Source organism: Lemur catta, chromosome 1 (genome assembly GCF_020740605.2).
Source record: "Lemur catta isolate mLemCat1 chromosome 1, mLemCat1.pri, whole genome shotgun sequence".
NCBI lineage: Eukaryota > Metazoa > Chordata > Mammalia > Primates > Lemuridae > Lemur > Lemur catta.
Genome location: NC_059128.1, coordinates 119700691 through 119725249, shown reverse-complemented (window position 1 = coordinate 119725249; position 24559 = coordinate 119700691). Strand labels below are relative to the sequence as shown.

Below are 24559 nucleotides of genomic sequence, written 5' to 3'. Positions count from 1 at the left end.
AAAGAGTTAGAGTTTGATCTCTTCTGTCCCATTTGGAGGCCCTTAATTCCCCTCTCTTGTCTAATTGCTCTGGCAAGGACTTCCAACACTATGTTGAATAGCCATGGTAATAGAGGACAACCTTGTCTGGTTCCAGTTCTAAGTGGGAATGCTTTCAATTTTCCCCATTCATTATGATGTTGGCTGTGGGTTTGTTATATATATGGCTTGTATCATTTTTAGGTAGGCCCTGTCTAAGCCTATTTTCTTAAGCATTCTTATCATAAAAGGGTGTTGAATTTTTTCAAATGCTTTTTCTGCATCTATTGAGAGAATCATATGGTCTTTGTGTTTGCTTCTATTTATGTGGTGAATTACATTTATAGATTTGCGTATGTTGAACCACCCTTGCATCTCTGGGATGAAGCCCACTTGGTCCTGATGGATTATTTTTTTGATAAGCACCTGGATTTGGTTTGCTAGGATTTTGTTGAGAATTTTTGCATCTATATTCATAAGGGATACTGGTCAGTAGTTTTCTTTTTTCTTTTTCTTTCTTTTTTTTTTTTTTGTTGCATGCTTTCCTGGTTTTGGTATCAGGGTTATGTTGGCTTCATAAAATGTGTTGGGGAGGATTCTTTACTTCTTGATGACGTGGAATAATTTCTGCAGGATAGGCACCAATTCTTCTTTGTAGATCTGGTAAAATTCGGGTGTGAAACCATCTGGTCTGCGGCTTTTATTTTTAGGAAGGTTTTTTATTGCTGTTTCAATTTCAGTACTTGATATTGGTCTGTTTAGAAATTCTGTGAAAAAGTGGGCAAAGGACATGAACAGAAACTTTTCAAAAGAAGACAGAATAATGGCCAAAAAACATATGAAAAAATTCTCAGCATCTCTAATCATCAGGGAAATGCAAAGCAAAACCACAATGAGATATCACTTATCTCCAGTGAGAATGGCCTTTATCAAAAAGTGTCAAAACAATAAATGTTGGCGTGGATGTGGAGAGACAGGAACACTCCTACACTGCTGGTGGGACTGCAAACTAGTGCAACCTCTGTGGAAAGAAATATGGAGATACCTTAAACAGATACAAGTACACCTACCATTTGATCCAGCAATCCCATTACTGGGCATCTACCCAAAAGAACAAAAGACGTTCTATAAAAAAGACATCTGCACTCAAATGTTTATAGTAGCACAATTCACAATTGCAAAGATTTGGAAACAACCCAAATGCCTATCAATACATGATTGGATTAATAAAATGTGGTATATGTATACCATGGAGTTCTACTCAGCTATAAGAAACAATGGTGATCTAGCACCTGTTGTATTTTCCTGGATAGAGCTGGAACCCATTCTACTAAGTGAAGTACCCCAAGAATGGAAAAATAAGTACCACATGCACTCACCATCAAATTGGTTTTAACTGATCAACACTTAAGTGCACGTATAGGAATAACATTCATCAGGCATCGGGCAGATGGGTGAGGAGAGGAGGGGAGGGTGTATACACACATAATGGGTGCGGTGTGCACTGTTTGGGTGATAGACATGCTTGAAGCTCTGACTCAGGGGGATGGGGAAGGCAAGGGCAATATACGTAACCTAAACTTTTGTACCCCCATAATATGCTGAAATAAAAAAAGAATAAAATACTAAAACAACATACATTCACTAAGTTCAATTTCTTTGGTTGTTTTAAATGTATGTGACTAATACTAAATAGTAAAGGAGTAAACGTGAAGTTTATTTCAATGTCAGAATGCATTGATGTCGGTCAACCAAACTAGAGCAAGTTAATATTTTTCCTCTGGTGACCATAGAGAACCACAATGATGTTTCTTAGATAGAACCCAGAAGTCACTGTCACTGCAACTGTTTCAAAATCACACAGTCTGATTCTTACCTGTTTCTCAGCCTATTCCAAGTTGTCTCTGGAACTTGGATTAGCTATGGAGCACTAGCTGTACCCTAGGACTTGTGCTGCTCACTTTGACATTTCCTCATTTATGACAACTCCAGGGCATGGGGGGTGCAGGAAGAGTTTACCATATAGGTCCCCTTCCTGTTTATAGAGCAGGCAAAGGATGCCCTCAGATATTTCCAGTTAACTACCTTGGAACTGCTAATATAACTCAGGAACCTGGGGTCATGAATTTTTTAGGGCAAACAATTTGTTTTTAAAAATGACACTCTTTTCTGTTTTAATATGTCTACTAAAAAGAAAACCAAACTCAGAAACAACACAGCCAATTTGGCCAAACTCACAAGGAGTCTCCCCAGTTCTCTCAACTGCGCGTTTCTTTCTAACCTCATGAGAACAGCATATCATTGGTGCTGGCCTCATATCACTAGTCCTGGCCTCATATCATTGGTGCTAGTTAGAATTTGTCTCTTGTTTCCAATCCAGGTCTTCCTCCCTTTCTGGAACAGACTAGCCTGCCCTCCTCATAATCCCTGAGAAATGGGCACTTCTGATCCCCAGCTTCAACTTGAAAAATAGGTTCAGTTCTAGCTTTTCCACTTCATGTGCAAGGCCGTTAGCTAACTGACTTATTCTCTTTGTAGTTCAGTTTCCTCATCTTCAAAAATGGAACTAAAAATCCTATCTTCCCTGCGAGTAAAAGAACTCATGTGTATGTTAAGCACTTAAAACCTATCTTTTAGTCATCAAGAAAATGCAAATCTAAGCTACAACAAGGTACCACCAGGATGTCTATAATCAAAAAGTCAGATTTTAACAAAGCACTGGCCAGGATGTGGAGAAATGAGAACACTTGTACACTTCTAGTGCGATTATAAAATGGGGCAGTAATTTTGGAAAAGGCTCTGGCAGCTCCTCAAACAATTAAACATAAAGTTACCATATGACGCATGAATTCCACTCCTAGGACCAAAGAAATGAAGACATATGTCCACACAAAATCTTATTTGTTTGTTTATAGCAGCCAGAAGGTGGCGACAACTCAAATGTTCCTCAGCTGATGAATGGATAAACAAAATGTGGCATATCCAAACAATGGAATATTATTCCGTCTATATTAAATGTCCAGAATAGGCAAATCCATAGTGACAAAAAATAGATTAGTGGTTTCCAGGGGCTGAGGGGAAAGGGGAACAATAGCTAAATGGTACCGAGTTTCTTTCGGAGATGATTAAAATGTTTTATTAATAAATTGTGGTGATAACTGCATATATCCTTAAACAGGTAAATTATATGATATGTGAATTATATCTCAATAAAGCTTTCAAAAAAGACCATACCTAGCTCATGACAAATGCTCAAAAAACTGGGAACTATGACAGGTTCAGTATCCTTTATCTGAAGTGCTTGGGAACAGAAGTGTTTCAGATTTTGGACTTCTTAGGATTTTGGAATATATATACACATGATATTAATAAAATGTCTTGGGGATGGGACATTAGTTTAAACATGAAATTTATTTTTCGTAGACAATTTACACACATTCTGCAGGTAATATTATACAATATTTTAAAATAAGTTTGTTCATGAAACAAAGTTTGTGTACATTACACCATTACAAAGCAAAAGTGGTAAAGGACCTCTATAGGGAGAACTATGAAACACTGAAGAAGGAAATTGCAGAACATGTAAATAGGTGGAAAACCATACCATGCTCGTGGATTGGAAAAATCAACATTGTTAAAATGTCTATACTACCCAAAGTGATCTACAGATTCAATGCAATCCCTATTAAATTACCAACATCATTTTTCACAGATTTAGAAAAAATAATTATACACTTTGTATGGAATCAGAGAAGACCCCGTATAGCAAAAGCAATTTTAAGCAATAAAAACAAAATGGGAGATATTAATTTGCCAGACTTCAAACTATACTACAAGGCTGTAGTTCTTAAAACTGCCTGGTATTGGCACAAGTGCAGGGACACAGACCAGTAGAACAGAACAGAAAATCCAAATATAAAACCATCCTCATATAGCCATCTAATCTTTGACAAAGAAGACAAAAACATACTCTGGGGACAAGAATCCTTATTCAATAAATGGTGCTGGGGAAACTGGAGGCCACATGCAGAAGACTAAAACAGGACCCACAGCTTTCACCTCTCACAAAAATCAAATCACAGTGGATAACAGATTTAAACCTTAAATGGGAAACGATTAGAATTCTAGAAGAAAATGTAGGAAAGACTCTTACAGACATTGGCCTAGGCAAAGAATTCATGAAGAAAACCCCTAAGGCAATCGCAGCAACAACAAAAATAAATGAATGGGACCTGATCAAATTGAAAAGCTTCTGCACAGCCAAACAAACAGTCACGAGAATAAACAGACAACCTACAGAATGGGAAAAAAATTTCACATACTACACATCAGATAAACGACTGATAACAAGAATCTATTTAGAACTCAGGAAAATCAGCAAGAAAAAAATCAAACAACCCTATCAAAAAGTGGGCAAACAACATGAATAGAAATTTTTCAAAAGAAGATATAAGAATGGCTAACAAACATATGAAAAAATGTTCAACATCCCTAATCATCAGGGAAATGCAAATCAAAACCACAATGAGATATCACTTAACTCCGGTAAGAATGGCCTTTATCAAAAAATCCCAAAACAACACATGTTGGCGTGGATGCGGAGAGACAGGAACACTCATACACGGCTGGTGGGAATGCAAACTAGTGCAACCCCTGTGGAAAGCATTATGGAGATACCTTAAACAGATTCAAGTAGACCTACCATTTGATCCAGCAATCCCATTATTGGGCATCTACCCAAAGGAACAAAAGTCATTCTATGACAAAGACACCTGTACCCGAATGTTTATAGCAGCACAATTCACAATTGCAAAGATGTGGAAACAACCCAAATGCCCATCAATTCACGAATGGATTAGTAAATTGTGGTATATGTATACCATGAAGTATTACTCAGCTATAAGAAATAACGGTGATACGACATCTCTTTGGTTCTCCTGGAGAGAATTGGAACCCATTATATTAAGTGAAGTATCCCAAGAATGGAAAACCAAGCATCACATGTATTCACCAGAAAATTGGTTTCCCTGATCACCACCTAAATGCACATCGGGGAAGGATACCAATTGGATATCAGACTGAGACGGGGGTGTGGGGAGGGAATGGGTGTATGCCTACATGATGAGTGTTGCGCACCGTCTGGGGAATGGTCATGTTTGAAGGTGCTGACTCGGGGAAGTGAGGAGTGGGGGGAGGGCATAGAGGTATGACTACATGGTGAGTGCCAGGCGCACTGTCTGGGGAATGGACATGCTTGAAGCCCTGACTCGGGGGGATGGGCGGGACATGGGCAATATGTATAACCTGAACTTTTGTACCCCCATAATAAGCTGAAATAAAAAAAGAAAGCGATAGTGTCACTATCTCAGCTACCCATGTAGACAATCTGTGGTATCACATTGGCACTTAAAAAGTTTCAGATTTTTGAGCAGTTTGGATTTCAGATTTTCTAATTAGAGACCCTCAACTGTACCAACATAACTATTAAGAAGGAAGAAAGAAATGGTGGGCAGGGGGAGAGAGAGAAAGAAACAAAGAGGAAGGAAGGAAGGAAGGAAGGAAGGAAGGAAGGAAGGAAGGAAGGAAGGAAGGAAGGAAGGAAGGAAGGAAGGAAGGAAGGAAGGAAAAGGGGAAGAAGGGAAGGAGAGAAGGAAGGAAGAAGGCTGGAGTGTCCCCATCCACTACATCCCCTGCCAGAAAGCCAGCCACATCAGGAGTTCTGCGAGAAGAACTTGCTGAGGAAGGTCTTCTTCATGGTGACCTTCAGCTCCTTGTTCCTGAGGCTGAAGATGATGGGGCTGAGGAAGGGTGTGAGCACCGTGTAGGCGGTGGCCATTAGGGTGTCTCCTTCCACAGACTGGGGACCTGTGGGCTTGAGGTAGATGACAGAGGCAAAGCCATAGTGCACGACCACCACAGTGAGGTGGGACGCACAGGTGGAGAAGGCCTTGTGCCGACCTTCAGCAGATGGGATCTTCAAGATGGTGGCCACGATGAAGGCGTAGGAGAGGAGGATGAGGAGGAAGCAGCCCACCAGAGCTGTGATGCACACCAAGCTCACATCCTTGGCCACCCAGGGTACGTCATCTCCACGGGCCAACTTCAACAGTGGTGGCACGTGGCAGAAGAAATGCTGGATCTCATTGGGTCCACAGAAGGAGAGTTGGAAAATGGCCGTGGTCACCACCATCCCCATGACTGAGCCACCAGCCCAGGACCAGCCCACCAGGCAGGCACAGCCACGGGGGCTCATGAGCACGTGGTAGCGCAGGGGGTGGCAGATGGCCACGTAGCGGTCGTAGCCCATGACGGTGAGCAGGAAGGAGTGGGTGAAGCCGAACGTGAAGGAGGAGAACATCTGGCCGGCACAGGCCGGGAGGGTGATGGAGCGGTGGGCGGACAGCAGGTCGGCCAGCACGCGCGGGATGACGGCCACGGTGTACAGGACCTCGGAGACGGACAGGGCGCACAGGAAGAGGTACATGGGCGTGTGGAGACTGCGCTCGCTCCAGACGGTGGCCATGATGAGCAGGTTGCCCAGCAGCGTGAACAGGTACATCAGCAAGAACAGCAGGAAGAAGACGGGCAGGAGCTGCTGCGGGAAGGTGGAGAAGCCGACGAGGATGAATTCAGACGTGGAGGTGCGGTTTGGCCCCAGCATGGCAGCCACACCTAGCGCGGAGAGAGGGAGGAAGACCTGCTGGTTAGGGGCACAGATTGCCCAGTGAGTCCACCTGGGAGCACACCTGAGCGTCTCCCTCACCTGTGCTATCCAAGACACGTCCATCTGCAAAAAGGCATTAATAACGTATTGAAGTTTAAATATAGTCATACATTTCACGTGCTTCATACAGCCCCCGGGACATAGTAAGAGCTCCATAAACAGTAATACCAATTATAATAAATTATTACTACTCTTTTAAAATCCCACTGGTAGGAACATGGAGTCTCTATTCAGCCACACCTGGGTGAAGTCCTCACTTCAGAGCTATGTGACATTGAGTTGGTCCCTGAATCTTTGTGACCTTAGTTTTCTCATCCCTAAAAGGAAGTTGATAATAGTAATTCCAAACTGACAGGACTGTTGTGAGAATTAAATAAGATTATGCTGACAATGTGCCTACCACAGGGCCTGAAAGAGAGTAAACACTTAAAATGTAAGATTGAGGATGGGCGTGGATGGCCACAGTCAGATTTTTTTAAATTGTGGCAACTTATGGTTGTGTCTCTTTTTTTATTACAAGATAGACTCATTGGATTTTTTCATAATTACTATTGTTTTGGTACTTAATTCTGGCACTTTTAATATTTGAGCTATTATGTATAAATATATTTATAGCTAATATATATGTATTATAGTAATACATATATTATTAATACACAAGTAAATGGGCACACAGTCCTTTTCAGCACACACACAAAAAACAAACATTACTTAAGGCACAGAATTGTCACCAAAAAGCACCTTGTGTTAGGCAATAAAGGAAGTCTAGAAATTGGAATTTAATCAGCAGAGGGTACCTAACAGTTCCTATATATTTGGAACATAAATATCAGGTTGACTCAGGTGACATTGCCATAGCAACGTATTACTGAGTAATCTTTGTGGTAAAAGGAAAATTAATAAATACTAAGAGCAAAATAATAGCAAAAAGTTGAAATAACAACAAAATGAAAAGGATTCTATTCCAGAACATGAAAAGGATATTAGACAAAAACTTGCAAAAGTCCAGTATGGTCTGTAGTTTGCTTAAAAGTATTGTACCAACTTTAATTTCCTGATAATTGTACTGGGGTTATGTAAGATGCTGACAAAAAGGAGAGAACAAGAATTTTCTGTATTTGTTCGCAGTTTTTTTGTAAGTTTAAAGTTAGTTAAAAATAAAAAGTTAAATACAACAAGGCATTATACAATTCGAAGTAGCAGCGAAATCTATCAAGTATCTAGGCTTTAGTTTAATCAAGAGCACACAAGAGCTCCTTGGAATACTTCACTTAGTACTCACCATCACATTGGTTTTAACTGATCAACACCTAAGTGCACATATAGGAATAACATTCATCAGGTGATGGGGGTGGAGAAGGGGGTGGGTGTGTACATACATAATGAGTGCGATGTGCACCATCTGGGGGATGGACACACTTGAAGCTCTGACTTGGGTTGGGGAGGGCAAGGGCAATATACGTAACCTAAACATTTGTACCCTCATAATATGCTGAAATAAAAAAATGTAAAAAAAAAAAAAAAGACCTCCTTGGAGATCAATTAAATCTCTCATTATCAGAAAACATGGCAGATGATTTAAATAAATGGTTGCAATGGAATGACGATATTAGAAAAATGTTAGTTCTCCCCCAAATATAATATATACATTCAATGGAGACCTCTCAGAAAACAATTCAGTTGGATTTTTTTGGAGAAGGATGATATACTTGTTATAAAACTTCTGTGAAAGAATAAATGTCCGTGAATAACTAAGTCGACCTGAAAATGAAGAATGAAAAGAGGGAAAATTTTCCTTTCCTTAGCTGGGCATGGTGGCGGGTGCCCGTAGTCCCAGTTACTTGGAGGCTGAGGCAGAAGGATTGCTTGAACCTAGATGTTTGGATTTTGTCTGGGCAACAGACAGACCTCATCTGGGAAAAAAATTCCCAAATATAGAGAAAATCTATAAAGCCTTGGAATTAACACGTTGTGGGATCAGACAGACAAACAGACCAGTGGTTCAGAATGAAGACCTCAGAAATGGAGTCACATTTATGGTTATGGTCACCCCACAAGTCAACAGACAAAGGATTAATTGTTTAGGGGGAGCTATTGAGGAAAGTGTCTCTCTATGGAGATAAAACTAAAACTGAACTCCCCATCAACGGCCCATTCAAAGAGAGAAGCAAGATATACTAAGGCTCTAACTGGGGAAGATAAAACATGGTTAATAAAAGAAAGTGTAGTATGATCATTGTGGTCTAAGGACAGGAAATGACTTCTTTAAAAGCGAAACAAAAGCACAAATCATAAAAGAAATGATCGATTCCATTGCACCAAAATCCCAGATCACATCAATAAAGAGCATCATGGATGAAGTTAACAGATGACAGACAGCAAGAAGAGATTCATAATATTAGAAATGGACACGAGATACTATCTAGGATCTACAAGGACTGTCCACAGACCGGTAAGGAAAGAAGACAGGAATCACAGTAGGAAGTGAGAAAAGGGTAGATATGGGTGATTTGCAGAACAGGAAACCCAACAGGCTAATGGCAAATTAAGACACATTGAAATTCATTAGGAATTAGAGGAATGCAATTTAAATTGATAAAGTGGTATCACCTTACCCCTGTTAGAGTAGCAAAATGTAGAGAGCCGGATGCTGCCATGTGTTGGCCCAGATGTGAGGATGGAGGGCTGCGGACATTCTAGCAGGTACCTGGAGGTTCACAGCCACATGAAGGGAAGGAACACTTACCCTAAGTCCCAGAAATGCCACTCCTGGGTCTCCACCTTAATAAACTTCTCACGCGGGGTGGTAAGGACATTCATTGCAGCATTGTCCAGGATGGCAGAGAGTCAGGGGCAGCCTGGGTGACCTCCACTAACTAGGGTAGTGGAGAGGTAAAATGGAGTAGACGTACCCCAGAAGGTGGCAGACAACATTTAGGAGAAACGAACATGATATGGACATAGCAACATGGATGACTCTCAAAAACACAGGGCTGGGTGGAAAACCAGAAGAAAATATGAGACCTCCAGCACAGAACAATGTCCCCCAGTGAAAGCATGTATATGCAACTGTACACATTTTATAAGAATTCGTGCAAGCACAAGGATACACTTTGAACATATTAGGATGGCTGCCCGTGGTGGGTAGGGGAACAGAAATGAGGCATAATGATAAATGGGCATAAATAGAACAGGACCGCCCCTGTTGTGCAGCTCAGTGACGATAAAATGTCATCAACTGAGGAGCGCAATGAACTCAAATGTCTGCAGTTTATGTCCAACAAAGATTTTCATATCTATATATTTGTGCATATATATGTATCTTTGACTAACTCAAGCTACTGTTTTGATAACAGGTTTTCAAATGTTCCGAGACAGGGTTCATGCCAATATTACCTCTCCTCCCAGCACTCACTACCTGGAGAATTGTTGCTAAGTGTTCTCTTCTGAGCCACATCAGTCCAATGCTTGGAGGGCTGAGAATACCACCTGGAGAATGGACAGTTTGGCTCAAGATGAGAAGGGTATGTCCTCACAGGAAAGTAGTGTTTGTGGGTTAGAGGGGACCCAGATGGCTGAGCCAATAACTGGAGCACCAGACTTAACTCTCCCCTCTTCTTCAGCCCTCCTGTCCTTCAGCCGCCACCCTGGACCTCACTCCCTGCCCCTCCATCGCATGGACACAGACCCAGCTCTGGCCTCTTGCCCTCTCTCCTGGACCACTGTGCCTGCTCATCTCCCCTCCTCTCTTCCACCCCCCTCCAACTGCCAGAGCCAATTCTCTAAGACAGGAGTCCCCAATCTATGGTGAGTTGTATAATTATTTCATTATATATTACAATGTAATAATAATGGAAATAAAGTGCACAATAAGTGGAATGTGCTTGAATCATCCCCAAATCATCCATCCCCCCTCCTCCCTGGTCCATGGAAAAATTGTCTTCCATGAAAACGATCCCTGGTGCCAAAAAGGCTGGGGACCACTGCCATACACAGCTTGTGGACTCTTGCAGACCCGCCGCTCAAATCCCAGGTTCTTATTGTGTGCTGGGAGAACCAGACGCTTGCCCTTGTGGATCCTGTTGGGTTGTGATGCGAAGTGCTCAGCACAAAGTTTTCAAGCCTCCCAGCTGGCAGTGTTGGGAACATCTCTGTCACTGTTGCTTGCTATTGTTGCTATTTGCCGTCTACTGAGCTGGTTGTCACTCAGCCTTCCCCACCAGGTGCCCCATATAGGCACTGTGACAGCCCAGGGTTTCAACCCCACTCCAGACTACTCCTCCCTCTGACACTATGAACACCTCCACCCCATGTCCAGCTCCGCTCCCTCAGGCTGCCCACCTCTTCTCCTCCAGGGATCTGCTCCTAAGTACACAAGTAGAGATTTCACAAACTGCTCTACCAGCTCCCTGTCTCCCTCTGCCACTTGCTCTGTCCAACCCTTTCCCAGAACAACGCCCTCGGCAGGATTCTCCAAGGGGGCTCTCCAAGTCCCCTGCATGAGGAGCATACTCAGGCTGGCTCCCGCGTGCTGCCCAGTGCCCTCCTTCCTCCAGGCGGACACTCTTCAACTCATCCCGCCCTCTGTGCTTATGCAGCTGTCATAGACCTGAGACTGTGCACACAAGTGTAAACACAGACAGAACTGAGCAATGACACACAATCATACTGGTTCTGAAATGCACAGCAGGGACACCCAGGGAACAGCCAGAAACAGAGACATCATCGCTGATTCTGCACACACCTCCAGAGCACAGGTGCCGGTGGTCATCTGGGATTGGGATAGACGAGGGACACACAGTGGCGACGTGTGCAATGACACCGCTTTGGGTTGAATAGTGTCCACCCAGAATTCATGTCCACCTCAAACCTCAGAATGTGACCTTGTGTGGAAACAGGGCTTTGCAGACGTGATTCAGTTAAGGGTCTCAAAGTGAGACCACTCTGAACAAGAGTGAGTCCTAAACCCTGTGAACGGTGTCCCTGTGAGAAGAGGAGAAAACACACACAGAGCAAAGGTCATGTGAAGGTGGGAGCAGAGATCGGAGTGATGCAGCACAAGCCACTCAATCCCTGGAGACACCAGAAGCTAAAAGAAGCAAAGAAGGATGCTCCCCTGGAGTCCTCCAAAGCAGTGTGGCCCTGTAGGCACCTCGATTTCAGACTTCAAGCCTCCAGAACTGTGATAGAATACATTTCTCTTGTTTCAAAGCCAATGGGTTTGTGGTATTCTGCAATGGCAGCTATGTGAAGCGAATGCAGGCACACGCAACTCCACGTACACGCACACACAGCGCAGGCGGAAGCAGGCAAAGGGGTGCACAAGCACATGCATGTGCACGGCGCACACCATGCAGCCCTCCTGGCAACCTGCTGCAGAAACCACTCCTGGCCCTGGAAGGGACCCCGGTGACCATAACTGCTGTGGAAAGGGGGCAACTATGGGGACTAGATGGACTCCGTAGGGGGCCAGGAGGCAGGACAGCCCTACCCAGCCTGGAGCGGGATTGCTGGGGCTGCAGACTCCCTCCCTACTCCACATCATCCCATGCTCCGCACTCGCTCCCCTGCCAGGGCCGCCCTCTGCTCCAGTTTTCCCTGGTCCTCACGCCTTCTCCCTTGCAGCCCCTGGGGCTCTTGCCACTTCATCCTGGAAAATGGCTCTGGAAACAGTGGGCTCCACTTACCCTCCTTGGAGAGTTTTGATGATGCCCTGCAGCCAGGCCTGGGGTGGCCCAGCACCCAGTAAGCCTGGGCCATGGTGGGTGGGGCAGATTTATCTCTGCAGGCATCTTCCCCAGAGGCAGGTTCCCAGAGACCTCTCCAGGGGCCTGCCTGGGGATGCGGGATGTGTTATGCATTGCCCTTGAAGTCCAAGAAGGGCGGCTGTGATCCTGGAAATGCCTGCTCTCCCTCCATACCTCCTTCCTTCCTTCCTTCCTTCCTTCCTTCCTTCCTTCCTTCCTTCCTTCCTTCCTTCCTTCCTTCCTTCCTCCCTCCCTCCCTCCTTCTCTCCCTCCCTTCTCTCTCCTTCCCTCCCTTTTTCCTTCTTTCCTCCCTCTCTCCCTCCCTCCCTTCTTCTGCCTGGGAGCCCCTTCCACCACTCACTCTCACCTATCTCAGTCCTCTTCTTCTTTGAGGTCTCAGTTTAAACATTACCTACTCCCAGATCTCATCAGTAATTCCTCACCCCTGCATTGGGTAATCAGGCTGGGCTGGGCTGCCCCCGAGTCTAAGCATTTTGGGAAAATGGGAGTGGACTCAGGGATGATGTTTTCCAGGATAGTTTCTTCTCTCAGCAGATATCAGGAAAGGAACCTCGAGAGGTGTAGAGGTCTGGTCCTCAGAAGAAACATCCTCTGTTGTTGCCTCTGGAAACACAAAATCCAGAGAGGGCAGGGAACAAGGCCAAGGACACAGAGCAGGCTCCTGTCTCAAACCCAGGGATAGAGCTGAGGGAGCTGAGATCTCTGGCTCTGCCTCTTCCTCCCCATAAAATTGGCAGGATACGTTATGACACAGTCATGAGCACCTTCAGAATCATCCAGTTCCCCGTGGTTCCAGAAACAGTCCGACAGAGACTTCAGATACTGGAATTATCAGGCAAGGACTATGAAACAACATTGCTTTCCAGGCTTAAAGAACGAAATGTAGTTTTAGAAATATCTTCAGAGAATGAGGGATTGTCAAGGGTGATAGAGCTGACTTTTAAAAGAAACAAAACGTATTTTTTAGAACCAAAAATGTAATCCAAATAGTGCGGAAGTTTAATGTAGGTCAGACACGATTGAAGAGAGAATTAGTGAATTGGAGCAAGAGTCAGAAGAAATAATAAAAAAACCAGAAGCACAGAAAGGCAATAAAGAATGGAGACTACAGAAGCCAGGGAAGGAAATGCAGGGATTAGAATGACAATGTATAAATTTTGTTTAATCAGAATCTCAGAAATCAGAGACATATGATATGGTATATGCATTATTTGAAGAAATCATGACCAAGATTTTTCTAAAACCGATAAAAAACATCTATCCGTAGATTCCAGAACCCCAATGAACCCCAAGCAAAATAAATAAGAGGAATCCATACCTTGACATGTTATAGTAAAACTTCAAAAAAGCTAGAGAAAAGAGAACAAAATTCAAAGCAGCCACAAGTGGAGGAGTAAAGAGAGAGATTATATCCAAAGGGAAGGCAAGTGGGCTGACAGCTGATTTCTCAACACCAAAAGTCAAGGTCAGAAGACTACAGATGTTATTTCCCATGGGCCTCAAGAAAGTAACTCTAACCTAACTTTTTATATCCAACTAACACATCCTTCAAAAATGAAGGCAAAATAAAGACATTTTTCTGATAAACAAAAGTAGAGAATTTTTACCACCCAAAGAGCTGAACTGAAAGAATTACTAAAATGTATTCTTCAGACACTTTTGGTGGTCAAAATGCCAAAGCAAATGACCAATAGAGGCAGGATAAGAGACATAGTAGTCAGGCAGAATAACCTCCAGGGCTGTTCCTGGGGCCTCTGTTTCCATCATTGTGGGGAGGAAGGTAGACACAAATACTCCTTGAACTTTCTTGTGGATTCATCTCTGTGCTCAGAAGATGTTCATTATATTGTATCCAGTATCTCAAGGTGTTTCTAGGTATCCAATAGCAGGAGTATGTTCATATAGTTTGGTCTTCCATATTCCAGACTTTGAAAATCTCCATGAGTCTTGCTGTATATTACCTAATTTCTATCTGGAAAAAGTTGCATCAACTTGCAGTGTGTGAGACTCTCAATTTCAATGCCATCACGCCAGGAATGGAAGTGATCATTTTTATTTATAAATAACTTCACAGGTTTTTTTTAAAGTCCTTCATTGTGTTAATTTGCATGTCTTTGGTTGCCAGAATAAGTAGTTTTCAAAGATTGGATGACCATATTATATGGATGAGAAAGCAAAATCTCAATAAAAACAGTGAATAGGCCAAAACATAGTGAAATAATAGCTAAAGGATATTGATAGAAAGAAACAGTCTAACTCAATTGTACTTAAGAACAAACATAAAATGAAAACATTTGCAGAAAAATAAAGATTGAGGAAGTTACCACCAATGGAAGTTCTAAAAGATGAACTTCGAGAAGGAAAATGTTCCCGAACGATATTCTGAAATTCAAGCAAAACATTTAAAAATGGTAAAATTGCAGGCAAATTCAGGCAATGATCGTAGATAAAGAAACAAATAATGGTTTCTACTTGTATGTATAAAACACAGAATGGAAATATTGGGTAGCAATATAGAAGGAGAAGTGGTGAACACCAAAGCTAAAGCACTGTAAAGTTTACATATATATTTTTAGGACGGGAGTCAAAATATTGTTTATTCACAGATATCACAATTGTCGTCGTGGAAAATCTGAAAGAATCAACACACAACTAATTGAAATCATGAACAAATTTGGCATAGTCAGAGGTGCAAGGCCGTTATACAAAAATCAGTCCAATTGTTTGTTGGTTATACTAGCAATGAACAATTTGAAAATGAAAATGTAAAGTTGGTAACATTGATAATGGCATCATAAAAAACAAAACAGCATGGAATAAATTTAATGAAACCGGTGCATAACTTGACACTGAAAACTGTAAAACATTGTTCAGAAAACATGGTAAACTCTAAACAAATGGAAAGATAATCATGTTCATTGATTGTCACATTCCATATTGTTCAAATGTCCTTTATCCCCAAACCAATCTTTAGATTCAACACAATTCCAAATTACAGAATGATTTATTTATAGAAATCAATGAGCCAATTCTAAAACAACTGTAACATTTAGATACAGATGGAAACAGCCTAGAAAAGCCAAAGCTATTTTTATAAAGGAGAACAAAGTTGGAGAACGTATATTGTCTGACCTCAAGACTCCTACAAGGGTGATATCAGCAAGATGGTGGCATAGGGTTCCACCGTCAGCTCAGATTGCCCCGCGACAGCAATAATCTCGCAGCCAGCCACGGACCCAAGTGCCTCTGTGGGAGCCTTGGGATCAGGTAGGAGGTTGTAAAACTCAAAGGTGCCCAAGACCTAGAAGGGCTGTTTTGAGATGGCAGACCCACACCCATGGGGCAGATGTGCTGACCTCGGTCCCGGCTCAAGATCTGGAAAAGGCCCTATTTCATGAAACACTTAGCTATAGCCCCAACTGGCCTTGATCCTTCTTCCAAAATCATCCACCAAGGGGTCTAGGAGGAATCACAGGTGACTAGTGCCTCAGCAGACAGGCTCACTGACATTGACCTCAGCAGTGGACCTGAAAATTACCCAGTGACTTAGCTCTATCTCCAGTCAGCTGTGGTCCCAAATTAGTCCTGATCACACAGGGACCCAGAAGGCCACTCAGCCATCTGTGTCACCTACGGGTTTGCAGGCCTCCGTCCCACAGCAGATTCTGAAGGGGCCCTGAACCCCAGCTTCAGCCTCTGCTGACTGTGGTCTCGGCGCAATCCCGTCTGCACAGAGAATTGCCGGAAGTCTCAAGCACTAGTGCCACTGAGTTGAGCTTCCCAGCCTTAGTCTCACAGCAAATCCTAAAACATCCCTAAAGTTTGGATCCTGCCCCTCCCACCTGTAGTCCTGGAGCAGTTCTTCCTGGCTAGAGTTTTACCAGGAGATAAGCCCCGCCGGCAGGATTGCCAACCTCTGACCCACAGGAGATCCTCAAATGCCCCTGAATCTCAGTTCTGGCCTCTCTCGGCTACAAATTGAGAGACATTTTTCCCACCCAGGAACCCTCGGGAGGCATGTCTGGCAGCGCCACTGCAGGCTGACTCACTGACCTCAGTCTGATCATGGATCTCAAAACATTGGCTCCGGTCAGCCCCTCTCAAGTGTGGTCTGAGAGCAGGCATGCCCACCCTGGCACCTGCCTGGAGACAACACCTGTCTGTAGCTCCAGAGAGAGGCCTGAAGATCTTGGTGTCAGCTGTAGACCCTAAACCACATCCCTGACTCCATTCCAGCCACACTCAGCTCTGGAACATGGCAGTGTGGCCTGCACCAGGACCCCCCCTAACCCAGTGATTCAACAGCCCTCCCAACGGCCTGCAGGAAGCCACACCCATAGTGCACCTGGCAATAGATAACTATCTAAAGACACTGAAGCATATCCTCATCCTGGCACCAGCTCCACAGACAAAGTTCCTGGAAACAGTCTGGTCCACCCAGGCCCTAGGTAAGATCCACTAGAGCCCCTCATACCAGGCCTGCCAACTGTGATCTCCAATACAGACCCAGTGGCACTACATGTAGCTCTTTGAGGTAGCTCCATATTACCTTCCATACAGGTTGCACTAGTTTGCAGTCCCACCAGCAGTGTATGAGTGTTCCTATCTCTCTGCATCCACGCCAACATTTATTGTTTTGGGATTTTTTTATAAAGGTCATTCTCATTGGAGTTAAGTGATAGCTCATTGTGGTTTTGAGTTGCATTTCCGTGATGATTAGAGATGTTGAGCATTTTTTCATGTTTCTTGGCCATGAGTGTTGGTCTTTATACGTGAGTACCAGCAAGAAGCACAGGTGAGGGTTCTGTGAGTGTCATTACAAGAAAGGTCCCATCACTGTGAAAAGAACATCTTGTTCCTCATCTGGGGGAGCCAAAAGCTGAAGCAAAAAACAGCAATTCCTCACATCCATTGGAGGCAAGAGAGTACATGTCCTAAAAGGATCCACTGAAACTGCATAGAAATGGTGTCAAAAACACTTGGAGGAGAGAGATGTGGCCACCTTTGGAGGGTGGGATGATAAATGGTACAGAGCCAGGAGTTGTCCTGTGGGTGATCACACTGGAGGCCAACAGGTGAAACAATTCCTGTCGTCAACCTTGCCGTCATTGGACACTGCAGACCACAGCAGATCACAGATGACACCTGAACAATACGAATACACAAAGTCAAACAGGCTCACATGGATTCATACCAAGGTGGTTGTTGGTCCATGTGTATGCCAGAGCCCTGAACTCAACATGGGGCCACATGGAATGACCCCAAATCGGTGCATCAGCGCCACCAGGCTGCCACATCCCCAAATGAAGGAAATGCTGTGCCCACGGGGAACGGGTGCAAACCTCAGAGCTATTTGGGGCTTCTGGTCAAGCTCTTGTTTGGACTCAGGTGTAAAAAGTTCCCTAAAAGGGAGACACAGGCTGTAGAATTGGCCCTGGCAGATGCCAGGCACCAGAGGAGACACCAAAATTTTTGCAGTGGGTGCTTTCTACCTTTGCTGAGCAGTAAAAGTGAGTGTGAATGGGGGAATCAGTGGACACCTCCCCAAAGCCCCTAAAGCACCCGCTCTGGGCCCTGATAGCATCCCCAGGTGTCTGGAGGACCACACAGGTAGTGAGGGGACAGCAGAGGGAACGGAAGAGGCTCTGCCTCCATCAGCACCAGGGACAGCGACCACCCCAGGATTCCTTGGCCTCTATGCCTACAGGGGCGCCAGCCAGCTCAGATGCATCCCATGCGCTCCTGGTGCTCAGAGTCCAAGTCCTCAGTGTCATGCAGGGTCCCACAGAGTAGAGACCTGCAGGGATTACTTTTTAAAAAGGGGAAATATCACCAGTGAAATATGTAAACATGTAAATACTTATATGAATATTAATAGCTATAGTCTAAGCTGAAATATTATTCATGCTAGGGAATACTGACACAAATATAACAACTAATTCACTTTCCACCCACTTGTGAGAAAATGTCTCAGACTATACATGAGGTTCTGCATCTCACAGTCTCCATTGGTATCATATCTCGCCCCTCTTGACATGCGAACATACAGCAAGGAAGGTGCATTTTAAACAAACTCCTGCCTCATCAGTGTTACCACTGGTTACGTTTGAGGTCACCACCATGGAGCATCTACCTTCTCATGTTTTTTAAAGGAATAGACCATGAATGTGTGTGCGTGGTGAGCTCTCCATCCTGGGGTGCATACAAGCAGAGACTGTCAGGGATGCAGTAGCTTGGTGGTCCATGGCTCATCTCTTCATTGGGTAGGAGGTAGAATCCATGCACTGACCAGACGCCAGCTGCCAAAACAGCAGAAGTCCTCCCCAGGAATCCAGCTGTGAGCAGTGCTCAACACCTGGCAGCTGTTCAAGGGTTCCCGTTGCTACTTCTCCACGGAAAACTCTTCTGGATTCAGGCCAAAGCTCCCCATGCCCAGGAGGGTGCTCCCCGAGTCATTATCGATGGCCAAAGGGACCAGATGGTGAGAACAGGCTGGACCTGTAGGGCCCTTCTTCAAGACAGTGCAAGGTCGACACCTCTGACCCCTGCAGGGTCCAGTCCGAGCCCCATATCCAGCTTACACAGCAACAGTAGCAACATCAATAACAACGAGTAGCATTTACTAGGCCCTTGCTCTACCTTATGCATTTTACATACTTTGTCTGTTTTAATCATCACCACAGTCCTGAGCGGTGAGTTCTGCTGAAATGGCCGTTTACAGACACAAATGAGCTCAGCCCAGTGGTGGAGGGTGCCAAGGTGAGGCCGGGTGGTCTGGGGCACAGCCTGGCTCCACCAGCTTTGTGACTGTCGGTAGTCATATAAATATCTTCCAGACTCTATTCCTCATTCGTAAAATGGAAAAAACAATGGTGAGTATAATTAAAGGGCTTAAAACAGGCTCAGTGACTTGTGTTGGCAAAGGGTGGCAGCTGCCATTCCTGCTGCAGGCTGCCTGCCCAGCCCAGGCACACAGTAGGTCTTGCAGTGAGCTGAGCCCCTCTGGCCACTCGGGGCTCTTTTTTTAATTTCAGCTTATTATGGGGGTACAAAAGTTCAGGTTATATATATTGCCCATGCCCCGCCCATCCCCCCGAGTCAGAGCTTCAAGCATGTCCATTTCTTCTGTATCTCCAGGACTGCCTGGTTTGTCATACTCCGGATTTGCCCCCAGACCCTGAAGTGCACAAAACTGCCAGCAGGTGAGGTCTCCCAGCTGCAGCAGGAGGAGATTCAGGAGGGGGCACACCCCACCACCCGAGTAGGGGGCTCAGGGACCAGCTGCCCGAATCCTCTGGCTGATTGAGCTGGACAGGGACAGAGGGAGGTTGGAGTCTCCCTAACATGCTGCCAGCCTCAGGACTGTCTTTTCCTGCCCTCCTGCTCGGCAATTCTGCTAGGAGCCCCCCCTTCAGGCCCTCCCTCACCTGAGACCACCCATGGAGCAATTCTGATCAGAATTCAGGGAGAGCCAAGGGTGGGGATTGCACTAGGTCTGTTGGGTGGAGCATCCTCGGTGTGGGAGGAGGAGGCAGGTGGTGGTACAAGGGGCTCAAGACATTTCCCCTCTGGGGCTCCGCATTGACTGATGTTCCACTATTATAGATGTCCCTGGATTCATATGGCATTGTACCCAATGAATGGGAGCAGAGTAGCTTGGCAGAGGGAAAGGTTGTAGGCTTGAGGGTCTGACAGATCTCAGTTCCTATGACCTCTGCAACTTGGGCTAGAGACTCGCCCTCTCTGAGCCTCAGTTTGCTCTTCTGTTAAATGGGCATGTTCCCCCCTCTGGAAGCCATTGGTTGGGTCTCTCCATCAATGTCCAGAGCTCTGCCAGAGAGTTGCGGGGAGCGGGGTGGAAATGCACTGTGCATTGTGATGCAGGTGAGCATCTGACACAAAGAAGGCACACTCTGTAGAGTGCCTGGCACACAGTGGGCTTACTTTATGTAGAGCAGCCAGCACACATAGTAGGCATGTTTTATGTAAAGCACCTGACACAGCAGAGAGGATTTATGTAGAGTCTTTGGCACACAGTGGGTGCACTTTATGTGGGTCACACAAGACACAGAGTAGACATGCTCTGTGTACAGCATCTGGCACACAGTAGGCATGCTTTACATAGAACATCCGGCACAGAGTAGGTACATGTTATATAAAGCACTGTGCTCAGAGTAAATTTGCTTTCTGTAGAGTACCCGGCATACAGTGGATGCACTTTATGTAGAGCACACAGTGGGTGCCCTTTATGTAGAGCACATAGTGGGTACATTTTATGTAGAGCACACAGTAGGACTTTACAGTCTCTTGCACAGAGCACAGCCCTGGTCCACAGTGGCTCAAGGGCCACTTGCCAGCATTCCCTTCACTTTCTCTTTTTGGGGCTCCCAACTCTGTAGACCCATCCTTTGTCTCCCAACTAGGACCTCATCTGATATCCCATTTCCCAGATGGGAAGACTGAGCCCCGGATGGCTGCCACTGTCCAAACTCAGAGCAAGGGCAGGGCAGCACGAGGACTCCACTTATGGTCTCCTGGCTCTACCCTCCCTGCCTGGACCCCGTGTACTGACGGCCCCACTCAGCCTCACCCCCAGTGCTTTCCCTCTGTCCTTGGACACTGAGCCCAGCCTCTAGGTTTGCCCTTGCTGGTGGGCTCTTTTTTTTTTTTAAAGACAGGGTTTCTCCCTGTAGTGCAGGCTAGAGTGCAGTGGCATCAGTCTAGCTCACTGCAACTTCAAACTCCTGGGTTCAAACAATCCTCCTGCCACAGTGTCCCAAGTAGCTGGGACTACAGGGGTCAGCTACAGTGCTCAGCTAATGTTTTCTATTTTTAGTAGAGGAGAATCTCACTCTTGCTCAGGCTGGTCTCCAACTCCTGACCTCAAATGATCCTCCTGCCTCGGCTTCCCAAAGTGCTACAATTACAGGCATGAGCCACCATGACCGGCCAGCAGCTGAGCTCTTAATCCCTTCTCTCAGGAGCAGCTTGTCCACACAACCTCCCCGTCCCCCTGCTGGGTGGTGTTTGCCCCTTGGCCCTGATAATGGCGGCTGCAGCAGGGCTGGGCTGGTCCACGCCAGGGTAGGCGTCCAAACCATGGCGCGGGGAAGCAGCTGTGTGCAGAGGAAGATGGACTCTGACAGCTCAGCGAGAACTAAGTTTCTGCTGGGGCAGGCAGGAAGGCTTCCTGTAGGAGGAGTTGCTGGAGCTGAGTGTGGATTGATGAGGAGGAATTTTTTAAGTAGAGGAAGGGTGATGCCGTGGGCACCATTAGTATTGCAGGCTCCCTGCCAGGCCTGGTGCCAGCCTTGCATGTGCCCAAGCCCAGGACAATGAGGAGAGCTGGCCGCTGGTGGAGGACCTGGGCTGTTTGCATGAGTGCCACCCCTGTGGGGCAGCTCCTTCTACCCCACCCGGTGCCTCGTCTGCCCTAGGTTCACTGCTCTTCTGCTGCAGGCCCCAGGAATCTCCAAGGAGACCCCACTGCAGCCCGGTGCCCTTCCCTCGCTCTCTGCCCTCCCTTCCTCGGGCAGGCGAGCCTGAGCAGGGAAACCGGCAGCATCCCACAGGGACTATGGCTCTGACGCTAAAATGCTGAGAGACCCTGGGCAGGTCCCTGGGTCTCTCTGGCTTCTGACATCTCTTCCAGTTGAGAGTGATGGAAACTCAACGCTTCTTTGCTGGTGTCTGCAAAGGAAAATCTATTGACCATAAAGTCCGGAGAGGGTGGCTTTCAGGCATGGCTGGATCCAGGTCTGAAACAGTGTCTTCAGCAATCTGTCTCCCTCTGGGTTTTCCTTTTACTGTATCACTTTTCCTTGCAAAGCAGCCCTTTCCTCATGGTGTCCATGAAGGGTTCCAGAGGCTTCGGAAAGCTCATCTTTTCCCCAGACATTCCATAAGTAGTTTGTGATTCACTGTAATTGTCCTGGCCTGGGTCACAGGACCAGTTCCTCACCTGGTCACTGTGGCTCTGATTGCCCAGTCTTGGCAGGTGTGGGGCTTCCAGAGCTACTGTTTCTGGGCACAAAGGAGTCTGATGATTAAGAACTGAGGCCCTGGATTCAGACAGACCCAGGCTCAGGTCTCAGGCGTGCCCCTGACTACGTCGGAGGTCGTGGGTGAGGGACTTCATCATTCAGAGTGTTAGTTTCTTTATCTGGAGAATGGGATGAAAGACAGCCCGGGTGAATGTGGCATTTAGGATCTCTCTTAGTTCATTCTGTTGCTGTAACTGAAGAGCTGAGACTAGGTAATTTATTTAAAAAAGAAATTTATACTTACAGTTCTGGAGGCTGGGAAGTTCAAGGTTGAGCTGTTCTATCTGCTCAGCTTCTAGGGAGGGCCTTGTGCTCTGTCATAGCATCGCAGAAGGCATCGCAGGGCAAGAGGATTGAGTGTGCTAGCTCAGGTCTGCCTTCCTCTTGTTATAAAGCCACGAATCCCACTCCCGTGACAACCCATTAATCCATTAATGGATTAGTCTGTTCAAGAGGGCAGACCCCTCATGGTCCAATTGCCTCTTAACAGCCCCATCTCTCAGTCCCGCCACTTGGGGATCAACCTTCAACATGAGTTTCCGAGGGGCAGACCTTGAAACCACAACAGGATCCAAACGGGGAACGACTTTTTCTGTGCTGTGACTGAGGCACCTGGTTGCTGTGTTTGAGGATGGCAGGCGGATGCCCAGGGGAGGCTCAGAGCAGAGGCTGATGGGACGTGGGACGGACTCCCCAGGGCTCGGGTCGGAGTCTCTACCTGGCAGGTCCTTCTCTCTGGCAGCCCGGAAGACTGTGAATTGGGTTCTGTTTGTTCTTCTCCAGACTCTGGGCTTGGAGGATGGTCTCCTGTAGACACAGGGCCTGGCTGGCACCTGTGGGGATGTGGGCTGCTGGTGGGTGAGGCCGTAGTACGTGGTCGTCCGCATCTTCCACCCCCCTGCATCAAGCCCGTGCTCTTTGCTCAGACAGACCTTGCACTGGCCACAGCTCGCCCACTGCTGGGGTCTCTGTGCTGCCTCCAGCTGGCCCTGGGACCCGACTGCAGACAGCAGGGGCTGTGGCGGAGATGCCACTGCCTCTGTCTCCCCTGGACTGACCTGTCTGACCTCTGACCTCTGGTCCTGTCTGCCATAGTCTGGGCATGTCTGTGTGACGTCTGCTGTATGGACACCTCTTGTCACCTCTTGTATATTTACACCTGGGGCCAGGTGGCACCTGGCACATGTTACACCTGCTTACACCTGGTTTACACCTGAAATCCTGGAGATCACCCTGTCTGGGGCTCAGCTGTAGCCAAGGTCACTTGGACCATGTTGGGGCCTATCTGGTTCTTGTCTGAAATGTTATTTGAGACTGTCCTTTTCTCCTGTTTGTCACATCAGGGCCATATTTGGGGCTTGTCTGAGGGCTGGGACCCACGGTCCCTGTGTGGACTGAGACAGGCCTTAAGTACATTCAGATCATCACACCTGGGGCACAGTCTGGGTCACACCTGGTCCACATCTGGGATATTACAAAGATTCTATTAATATTTAAATCCTATCTGGGGTCCAACCGTGGGGCATGCTGAGCTCATGTCAGACCATTTCAGGTCAAACTCAGACCATGTTGTGTCATTTAGGGTTTGTCATGTGTGCTGTGGCTGTGTCGGGACCTGTTAACATATCGGGGTCAGGTCACATGTCTGAGATCCCTGTCAGGAGGCGTCAGAGAGTTCTAGGGCAGACAGGGTGTCCTAGGTTCTTATGAAGGTGTTTTGTAGGGTGTTGAGCTATGTTCAGGTGCTGCAGACATGTTGAATCATGTAGGAGCCATGTCAAGGCATGGTGGGGTGCGCTGCGCCGTGTTAGGGTGTGTGTTGCTCTAGTGTCTGCTGCAGCCTGGTCTGGGGATCCCTCCCTTCCCCCGTCCCCTCTGCTCTGTCCGCCCTTGGCCCCCTTCCTGCTATGCTGGGCTTGGAGGGGGAAGTGCAAACCCCTCCACTCCCACCCCAAGCCCCTCCCCTCCCCCTCCCTGTCCCTGATTGTCCTCATTCTTGTCAGCCG

At 46.3% G+C, this 24559-nt stretch overlaps 1 protein-coding gene across 1 annotated transcript; it reads right to left on the bottom strand.

The window, feature by feature from the left end:
- Positions 1-5728: 5728 nt before the first annotated feature.
- On the bottom strand, positions 5729-6682 carry LOC123639053 (olfactory receptor 10H2-like). Its single transcript, XM_045552748.1, has one exon. It carries the CDS (start codon positions 6677-6679, stop codon positions 5729-5731), a length of 951 nt encoding a protein of 316 aa, XP_045408704.1. The 5' UTR covers positions 6680-6682.
- Between the last annotated feature and the right edge of the window lie 17877 nt (positions 6683-24559).